Source organism: Xenopus laevis, chromosome 8S (assembly GCF_017654675.1).
Source record: "Xenopus laevis strain J_2021 chromosome 8S, Xenopus_laevis_v10.1, whole genome shotgun sequence".
Classification (NCBI taxonomy): Eukaryota; Metazoa; Chordata; class Amphibia; order Anura; family Pipidae; genus Xenopus; species Xenopus laevis.
This window is the reverse complement of record NC_054386.1, coordinates 25,595,105-25,605,342: the sequence shown is the minus strand read 5'-3', so window position 1 is coordinate 25,605,342 and position 10,238 is coordinate 25,595,105. Positions and strand designations below refer to the sequence as shown.

The following is a 10,238-nucleotide window of genomic DNA, read 5'->3' as shown; positions in this document are numbered from 1 at the left end:
TTCCACTCTCTTCCACTCTCTAGAGATAGCACATTCATCTTTAGAATACACAGATTAGAGTTAAAGTTAAAGGAGAAGGAAACCCCCAGGGCGCTAAACCCCTCCCCCCTCCCCTGTGCTGCCACCCCTCCCTCCTCCCCCCTGGCCTACCTGTCCCCCTGGGCAAATGCCCCTAACTTTTTACTCACCCCTCTGCGCAGGTCCTGTCCACGGAGTTCGCAGTCGCCATCTTCTCCCACGCGCGTCTTCTTCCTGCTCTGACCGGCGTCTTCTGGCGCATGCGCAGTAGGAACAGGTACCGGTACGGCTCTACTGCGCATGCGCCGAATGTCACGAAGTGAAATCAGAAAACTTCGTGACATTCGGCGCATGCGCAGTAGAGCCGTACCGGTACCTGTTCCTACTGCGCATGCGCCAGAAGACGCCGGTCAAAGCAGGAAGAAGACGCGCGTGGGAGAAGATGGCGACTGCGAACTCCGTGGACAGGACCTGCGCAGAGGGGTGAGTAAAAAGTTAGGGGCATTTGCCCAGGGGGACAGGTAGGCCAGGGGGGAGGAGGGAGGGGGGGCAGCACAGGGGAGGGGGGGAGGGGTTTAGCGCCCTGGGAGTTTCCTTCTCCTTTAATGCATATTCAGGAATCATTTACTGCACATATTCTACACATAGGGCACAAAGATAAATGTACAGTTTTATATAGAATATTTAGACTACTTATATATATTTATATAGATAAAGTGGAGGGAAAAAAAAACAGTGCTCAGAATATTTGCAGAGCATAAAATGGGTAACAACTCGACCTGCTCCAGTATATGTCAAGATTCATACTTAAGTAGACGAATGGTGAGGATAGCATAAAATCCCAAACTCCATTCAGTCTTCAGATATTTGTCATGTTTTCTGCACAATTCCAGCATCGTGTCCCTGATTTTATTTCTCTGCAGTTGCATGTCTGCAAAGATGAGCGTCTGTGTGCAAAGCACTGTGGGTTATTTTTGAAGTGCTGCACAGTGACTGTCCTGCCACTAAAGGTCTGAAGAATGACTTCTACACTGTCAGATTATATATTACTTGTCTGTTAGATGCCCTCTTGCTGCTCCTGGGAATCTCTGTGCCAACCACGACTCATGGATTGTACCACAGTCGCATACAGCAGGCTCCAGGCTTCTCGTGTGTCAGAAGTAAAAGCATCTCCTAAACCGGACTCCAGAGCGAAGAGAAGGGATTCTCCCACCGTCTGAGAGAGAAAGCTTATCAATAAAAAAAAACTTTGACCTGTCAAAGGCTAATCAGATGTATAACAATTTCAATTTTAGGGTATTAGATTTGTCCAAATGTGCATTCATTATAGTGTACAGCAAACTGAATAAGCCTCCATTTCTGTGAATGTTTTCTGTACAATGTACTGAAGATCAAAATTACCTAAAAAGTAGGCTATAGATATTTGCTGCAGGAACTGATTCACTACAAGAGAACACTGACATACGGGCCAAACAAAACTGATATATGGAATGGATTATAGAGTAGGGATGCACCAAATCCACTATTTTGGATTTGGCCAAACCCCCGAATCCTTCGTGAAAGATTTGGCCGAATACCGAATCCTAATTTGGATATGCAAATTAGTGGTGGGACCGGAAAAACATTTTTTACTTCCTTGTTTGTGACAAAAAGTCACACGATTTCCCTCCACGATTAGTTGGGCAGAAGGATTTGGTCGAATCCTGTTGAAAAATGCAGAATCCCGAACCTAATCCTGGATTTGGTGCATCCCTAGTATATAGAAATGAGTGACCCCTAGCTTTCAACTGCTGGCAGAGCTAACATATGTTAATAAACTTTAAATAGATTTATAGAATTAAAGGAACAGTAACACAAAAAAAATAAATTGTTTTAAAGGAAAGACAATATAATGTACTGGTTCCATGCACTGGCAAAAGTGGCATGTTTACTTCAGAAAAACTATTTTAGTTAATATAAACAAGCTGCTGTGTAGCCATGGGTGCAGCCATTCAAGCACAGGATACACAGTAGATAACAGATACATTTTAAAGAATCCCATTGTACTACAGAGCTTATCTGTTATCTTTTGTGTATCCTGTGGCTTTTCTCCTATTTCAGCTTTGAATGGCTGCCCCCATGGCTACACAGCAGCTTGCTTATATAAACCATAGTACCCTTTCTGAAGCAAACACACAAATTTTACCAGTGCAGCCAAGAGTTAATTTAAATTTTCATTACTTAAAGACACTTTCATTGTTTGGTGTTATTGTTCCTTCAAGCGTAATATATTGGGGGGTCAGCTAGGTAGCCTTTACTCCAACCCAGTGATGTTGGAACCCACAGATATCTGTTAAGGTCTTAAGGACCACTGGATCTTTGTTATTTCTACCCTGATGTGTTAAAATACATTGGATCATGTTACTTTTTGTTTGCTCATTTATATATTGGAGTTTAGTTCTGAATAGTTTTAGTTTGTGGCTGTGTTTGTGTACTTTTGTATATGTGTGGGATTAGGCTGTAGAAACAAATGGGTGAGAATGGATGGATTTGTATGGAAAGTGTAAGATTTAAAACTCCTTACCTTAAAGGATTCCGGTTTGACTCCTACAGCTTTGTGCTTTCTCCCGAGGCTGGTCAGGTATTCATCTAGGGAAGCCAGGCAGTCCAGACTGCTCACAGCAGCATCAATCACTGTCATAACCTGTCACATCAAACACAACAGGTCAGGCATCCTCAAAATAAAACATTTTTCAAAAGCCCCGGCCAACTGATGATTTGCTTAATGCTCCATCTTACTATTTTGTGATGGCCTCGCTATAGCCAACTAAAGATTTTCCTTTCAAACCAATTAATGCCATCAAAAAAACCCAATGTTAGCTCCATTAATATTTTCCTTACATCATTTCATCATTTCAGTTATCATCCACCCTATTTGCTGGCCACTATACCCTGCCCCCAGAAAAAGGGGAAAGACAGGGAGGGCAGCAGAGGCAGAGAGTATCATTCAATAATTTTAATTATGCCCCACAATTTGCTAAAAATGTATAAGTCTCTGCAACACTAATTTAGTATAAAACCATAACACTTTGTAACTACTTTTATTTACTAAGTCATATGGCAGACTTGACAGACTGGCATTCGCTTCTATTCCTATTTGCATTTGTGCCGTTTACTAGTATTGATTCAGAACACCAAGTGACAGTATATTTTGAATAGATAGATAGATAGATATAAAGTCATATGAAAAAGTTTCTCAGCCTGCATAATAATTTACTCCACTTTCAACAAAAAAGATAATAGTGGTTTGTCTTTCATTTCCCAAAAACATCTGAGTACTGGGGTGTTTTCTGAACAAAGATTTTTAGTGAAGCAGTATTCAGTTGTATGGGATTAAATCAAATGTGAAAAACTGGCTGTGCAAAAATGTGGGCACCCTTCTAATTTTTCTTATGTAAATGCATGTAACTGCTCAATACTGATAACTGGCAACGCCAAATTGGTTGGATTAGCTCGTTAAGCCTTGAACTTCATAGGCAGGTGTGTCTAATCATGAGAAAAGGTATTTAAAGTGGACCTGTCACCCAGACACAAAAATCTGTATAATAAAAGTCCTTTTCAAATTAAACATGAAATCCAATTTCTATTTTTTATTTAAGCATTCATAGCTGTTGTAAACTCATTTCAAAATCTCAGCTGTCAATCAAATATTGTCTGCCCCTCCTCTATGCCCGTGGCATAGAGGCGGGGCAGACAATTACTTTCACTTTCAATTCAGCACTTCTTAGATGTCACTGCTCCCCACACATTCCCCCACTTCTCTTTACCATATAATTGTGTAGCCAGGGCATGGGGATGGACTTCGGGTCCCCCATTCTGGAGCACAAACAAGATTCTGAGATGATGCAAGGCTTGTCTTAATAACAGTGTCCACAAAATGGCTCCTGCCTGCTTGCTATAATTTTGAAATCCCAGACTGAAGGAAACAAGATTCAAATAATTTATATAGTGTAATTAAAGTTCATTTTCCTTGACTAATCTGATAAAATAGGATTTTGAATAATTTTTTTGGGTGACGGGTCCCCTTTAAGGTGGCCAATTTCAAGTTGTCCTTCTGTTTGACTCTCCTCTGAAGAGTGACAGCATGGGATCCTCAAAGCAACTCTCAAAAGATCTGAAAACAAAGATTGTTCAGTATCATAGTTTAGGGGAAGGCTACAAAAAGCTATCTCAGAGGTTTAAACTGTCAGTTTCAACTGTAAGGAATGTAATCAGGAAATGGAAGGCCACAGGCACAGTTGCTGTAAAACCCAGGTCTGGCAGGCCAAGAAAAATACAGGAGCGGCATATGCAGAGGACTGTGAGAATAGTTACAGACAACCCAAAGATCACCTCCAAAGACCTGCAAGAACATCTTGCTGCAGATGGTGTATCTGTACAATTCAGTGCAGTTTGCACAAAGAACATCTGTATGGCAGGGTGATGAGAAAGAAGCCCTTTCTGCACTCACGTCACAAAGAGCCCATTGGTTGCAAGTAGCAAAAGTAAGTCATAGAAAGCATGTGCTGTTTGCAACATACTGTAGATAGATATACATATATTTGTAATAATTTATTCTACAGCCCCCCCCCCCACATTTCACCCCCCAAAAAAAGTTGGCAAACCCTTCCTCTGTATATTACTCACTTTACGGATATGCTCTGTGAATTCGGCTGAGCTCAAGCAATCCTGCACTTCAGAAAAATGAGAGGAGTTGTACTGAAAAAAAAAGATGAGCTCTGGTTCCAATTCAAATAGCCTGTGAAGAGTAGAGTATTAAATCATGTCAATAACTTCATTTTGAGAATGCATATATAATGACTTGAAGACACTACATGGGACAGCTTTCCTGCAAGACTTTGTATCCAAGTTCCTAATGTCAGGACTGCTTAAGAGTTTAGAGGTATTAGAAATAAACTGCACCCAAAACTTAGCAGTGTGGCCTATGTAATGAGCATTCTGATGATGTCACAAGTGATGTAATGACCACACACTGACCTCTCTATGCACAGACTAGGTAGCTTCCCATTGGATCTAGCTACATTAGTCACACACCATGTGCATGAGTCAACATGTGGCCCTGGTCTTGTGATTTCAGTCTCTCTAGGACCCATAGCTGAGTGGTAGATAGCTTTCATATTCAGTAACACAGACAAAGACGTGTGGAGTGTCCCACATTTTTCTTACCATACATTAATCATTCAGTCAGTTGGACAGGTTAATAGATTTATATCAGCTACCAATAAGATCTCTGCATCAATGTTCCCTCTAATTTTTTCTTGGCTGTGTTCTCAAAAAACTTCTTGTGTGCACACTTTCTAAACCTGCGTACTTGTAAAAAACAATGTGTGCAGGTCAAAAATTGTCTGACACAAAACTCTTTTGTGTGCACTGGCCTCAAAATGTATATTTTGCGTGCATTGTCCTGACGATTGGTCGTTTAGTCGATTGGACGGGTTAAAAGATTTCTGTCAGCTAATGATAAGATCTCTGCATGTATTGATTATCTGACTATAATAATGGGTGACTGTCACTATTTGTCGGACATAAATTTCGTACAAGTGCTGCCCGTCAATTAATAACCAGAACATCATCTGATTTGTTATTTTTCATACTTTTTTAATCTGAATGGTTAGTGGTAGATCATTAGGGCTCTTACTGACGAGCGGTTGAAGCTGCGCTCCCCTGCGTTCCGTTTTTTTGTGTTCAGCCGCAGGGGAGCGCAGGAATAGACAAATTTAGCTTTTTTCAGTGGGGCTGCACTCACAAAGGCGCATGTAGGCACCGAACGCAGGTTGAGATGCAACATGCTGCATTTTTCCTGCGTTTGGCGCCTACAAGCGCCTGTGTGAGTACAGCCCCATTGAAAAAGCTAAATGCGTCTATTCCTGCGCTCCCCTGCGGCTTCAACCGCTCGTCAGTAAGAGCCCTTAGACTGAAACAAATGAGCATTTGTTGCATAAAGAATCAAATCTGCACATCTATGGCCAACTTTATAGAGCCAAAATACTTACCTGGTATTGTGTCTTAATCTTTTCCAGAATGCCCTGGTAATGCCCTTGTAAAAGAGATTTTTTTGCTGGAGACTTTAGAAAGAGACTAAAGCAAAAATATACCCACAAACAACATAGGTCTCTATAAAAATATATTGCATAAAACAGCGCAAATGTCATATGTATAAACTCTGCTAAATAAACCATATTCATTATACTATACTTTTTTAGTAGTCTGTGCCATTGGGTAATCCTAAATAGAAAATTGCCATTTTAAGAATTAAGGACTGCCATCTGGTATCCTATGATTCACAGTGCACACAAACCATACATGTTAGATCACTTGAGCCAATTACCAGACAATGTTCTGTCTTTTGCTTCCACACTTCTTCCTTTTACAGTTAGAGCTGCAGTATTTCTGGTCAGGTGATCTCTGAGGCAGCACACAGACCATCATTAAATGGAGGTTCAAGGCAAGAGATCAGTGATGTCATTGTTGTCACCTGACTCACTAAAATTTGTGTGCTTTTATACAGTCATGAAACTCCTCTGTGACTTAGAATATCCTTATATTTTACAATAGGCGGTACATTATTTGCTAGTAATATTCTAAGACAATGTTCAGTTGTTCTTCATTTCTCGTCATATGTGTTTTTTTATTTTGAATTTACGTTTTTGTTCTGCAGCCTTAGGCTGGGAATTGACACTGGTATCTAGATTCTAGGGCTTAATTAACCTACAAACCATGCCTTAAATTTCAGAATGGAAGTGTAAGTATACTCACACAAAGGAATACTATTATTAGTAGTACATTATGGGAAGAGTGATACAATTATGAAACATTCATTTTTACTTTAAAAATCTGTCAGGCCCAATAAATCTATACAAGAAAAATTTGCAGTCTAGGAAGAAAATTTTCTTTTCTTGCCAAATGTTGCCTAAAGACATCCAAAAAAGATGACATCAAAGCTGCACCATCCTTAACATGTCAACAGAAAACATCAACAAAAAGGGAAAAAAGGGCTATTCAATTTCCCAGAATTCTCATGAAATGGGGTTATTCTGAGACTCAGCTCCGATGGCAGCAGAAGGTAAAAACGGAGATTTCTTAATATTTTAAAAGTCATCTTTTCATGAAAAGATATGAAAATATGCCATGGCCATCAGTTTGATGTAGTGATGCTCATGCCATGGTTAAGTCAGGCTTTTCTCAATGTTGTATTTTGATTTAAAATACATATTTACTGTATATGATCACTATATTAAATCTTGGGCCTTTTTTAAGTTCTTATGTTGCAGATCACACAATGTAAATGAGCCTATTAAATGTGCACACAGCAAGAAGCTAGCTTTCCTTTGATGTGCTGGCTGTCATGTTACATCAGTGGATTTTAGTATAATTGCAATAAAAGACTTGAGTCTGAAGGCATCCACCTCTTCCTTTTTATTAATGAATTTATTTGAGTGCCTTCCATCAGTATTTAATCACTGATGCCATAAAGCCACTGTATAAGCCTTTTGACTGATCTGAAATTTACTTGAGACATGAAACTCAGCATCAAATTATGTGTATTATAAAGACATCCAAGTTCAACATTTCTCTTTAACCTATTCTGTCAAAACAAGGATCCCACCCTGCCAGCATTAACTACATGCCAAAAATCAACCCATATTTCAGCAACAGCCCAATCATCATCAGGATTTTGTTAAATAATAAACAGCAAAATATAGGATACATTTGAGTACTAATCTGTACAGTTCTGAATGTAGGGACAGTAAATATATTTAGGGATTTATGTGAGACAGAGGAGAACTAGAAGCAGTGCCAGTGCAATGTGTTTCAGTATAAGAAAACTGATCTGATGGAGCTTGCAGTGAGTTGTTATCAGAAGTGAGAAGGTTATCAGAGAGGAGGAGAGCTGCAGTTCCCATCAAGAAAGCTGTGTGCTTTTAGATCATGATTTTATTGCATTAGGGTGAGAAATAGGCAAACATAAACATAAACTAAAATTTGGCAGAAGTCAAAGGATCCAGCATCATCAAAGAGAACCTTCTGGCAAATGCTGAAATTAAGATGCAAAAACAAATTTTGTGGTCTAATATTAAGCAATCCCACCAGACTTCCACATCAATGCAAAAATCTGATAACCCTGATGCAAGAGAATAAGCCTAACAATCCATAATTCTGGGTTACAATGTTGTCATGTTTGTTTGCATCTCATGCCAGATTGCAGTACAATATATAACTATATGGCTGATAATCATTATTTTTAGTTTGTTGCATCCATAGAATAATCTCAGAACATGCCAGTTTCTTACTTAGTAACATACATGCCATAAGGTTCTGAGAACAAATGAAAATGCATGGAACCTTTAATAAAGGCATATTAGCAGGGTTACATTGATTGCATTTAAATTGAATTGCAAACCTCCTAGCTGGATTTTCTAGACGTGTCCATGAATTTTCATGTGATCTGCAAACCCTAACCTGCAATTAGATTAGCACATTGCAAGGCTCTCCTGTGTGTGCCATTTGTACTGCATTTCTAATTTCTGTAACTATATACCTGATGCAAGGGAAGAAAATGAACAACAAAGTCTAACAATCCCCCATAACCATGTCACCTATTATCTGTATGCCATTATAGATTGCCGCTACAATACAGCAACACAGTAATAGCTAAAAACAAACAATGTGCCTGTTTCTCGCATAGTAAAACACGTGCCATCAATGTAAGTCCTATACCAGCAAAGTGAACTCACCTGGCAGATGCCGTAGTGCCAGTATTTCACTTGGTAAACTGTCACATGCAGTTTCAGCACAGTCTCTTTATGGTAACCAGTTTAAACCTGTGCCTTACCTTTGAAATGGCACGGTGCCTGTTGCTTACCTGGAAAATAGTACTGTGCCATGATGCAGCTGGTCCTGGCTCACTGTTTGCCAGCTCTCACGAATCAGTTCTTTTTGGGGACCCGACAACTGATCTTTCTCCATGGTACTGAGGCCTGAGCTCCTTCTAACTTTTTCCCTTTTGCTATATTTAAGTATGTTAGATTATAGCCTTCCCACTGAGCAGTCAGAGACCAGAGTTGCCCAGAGAAACTAAAAGCTTAAGAATAGAACATCTGCAAGGAGCATGGCAGTCTCAAAACAGCAGACTAGGATAACTGGGTTCCTTTATCTCTCTGTCCTTGTCTTTTGCTTTCCACTGCTTCCTCATTTATACCATCCCTCACTTTATCTCCTGTCACTATAGCCTTCTCTCTGTGCATCCTCTGCCTGTTTTTTTTTCGCCTGCCCCCTCCTCTCGCCTCCCTGTCACAGCATCCTTCTCTGCATTTAAAGGAACAGTTCATTGTAAAAATAAAAACTGGGTAAATAGATTGTATGTGCAATATAAAAAAAAATAGCCCTCCCTCACGGCGATTGGTAGCTTCCTTAGTAAGACCTCCCTTCCCCAATTATCCCAAATACAACAGGAGACAATTTCTTCACCGATAGGGTTGGAGGAATTGCTGGAAGCTATTAAAGGCCTAAAGTTGGCTAAATCGCCGGGACCGGATGGGTTCACGGCCAAATATTACAGAATGTATGCCCAGACTCTCGCCCCTATGCTGTTGCCTCTTTATAATGATGTTATGTCTGGTAAGGATTTGTTCGATCACGACTCCCAACTTGCCCACATAGCGGTAATCCCTAAGCCCAACAGAGATATAACCCAATGTAAAAACTTTAGGCCCATCTCAGTGCTAAACATTGATCTTAAGTTGTTGGCCAAAATTGTGGCAAACAGGGTGAGCCTGTTCATTAGTGATTTGATCCATAAAGACCAGGCCGGGTTCATTCCGCATAGGCAGGTGACCGATAACATCCGTAGGGTCGTAGACCTGGTTCATTTTAGCAAAACGACTGACACTCCTTCCATGCTCCTATCGTTGGACCTAGAAAAGGCCTTCGATACAGTCTCCTGGCGTTATTTGGTCCAGACTATCCAATCGTATAGCTTCCCACCTGAATTTCTTAATGTTATCTAGGCCCTATATCACTCCCCCAGAGCGCGTGTACGACACTTAGGCTTTCTGTCCGCACTATTTCCTATTAAGAGGGGCACCCGTCAGGGGTGTCCTCTCTCCCCTCTCTTGTTTGCCCTCATTATTGAACCCCTGGCAATTCATATTCGGCAACATGTTGACATTCATGGTCTTCAG

General features: G+C 40.3%; 1 protein-coding gene across 1 annotated transcript; it reads right to left on the bottom strand.

Annotated features, from left to right (window-relative positions):
* Window positions 1–614: 614 nt before the first annotated feature.
* ngb.S (neuroglobin S homeolog) lies at window positions 615–9,320 on the bottom strand. The gene is made up of 4 exons (XM_041575044.1): window positions 8,921–9,320; window positions 4,684–4,795; window positions 2,582–2,701; window positions 615–1,234 (listed from the first exon to the last, which is right to left on the bottom strand). The coding sequence occupies exons 1-4, from the start codon at window positions 9,022–9,024 to the stop codon at window positions 1,076–1,078; spliced, it is 495 nt and encodes a 164-aa protein (XP_041430978.1). The 5' UTR covers window positions 9,025–9,320; the 3' UTR covers window positions 615–1,075.
* Between the last annotated feature and the right edge of the window lie 918 nt (window positions 9,321–10,238).

Bases quoted from the DNA above. Each gene is read 5' to 3' on its own strand.
- ngb.S (XM_041575044.1), bottom strand. From the start codon at position 9,024: ATGGAGAAAGATCAGTTGTCGGGTCCCCAAAAAGAACTGATTCGTGAG. The intron at 4,796-8,920 runs GTAAGCAACAGG...TACTCTTCACAG, and splicing joins GGCACAGTACTATTTTCCAG to GCTATTTGAATTGGAACCAG. The intron at 1,235-2,581 runs GTAAGGAGTTTT...TTTCTCTCTCAG, and splicing joins TCAAACCGGAATCCTTTAAG to ACGGTGGGAGAATCCCTTCT.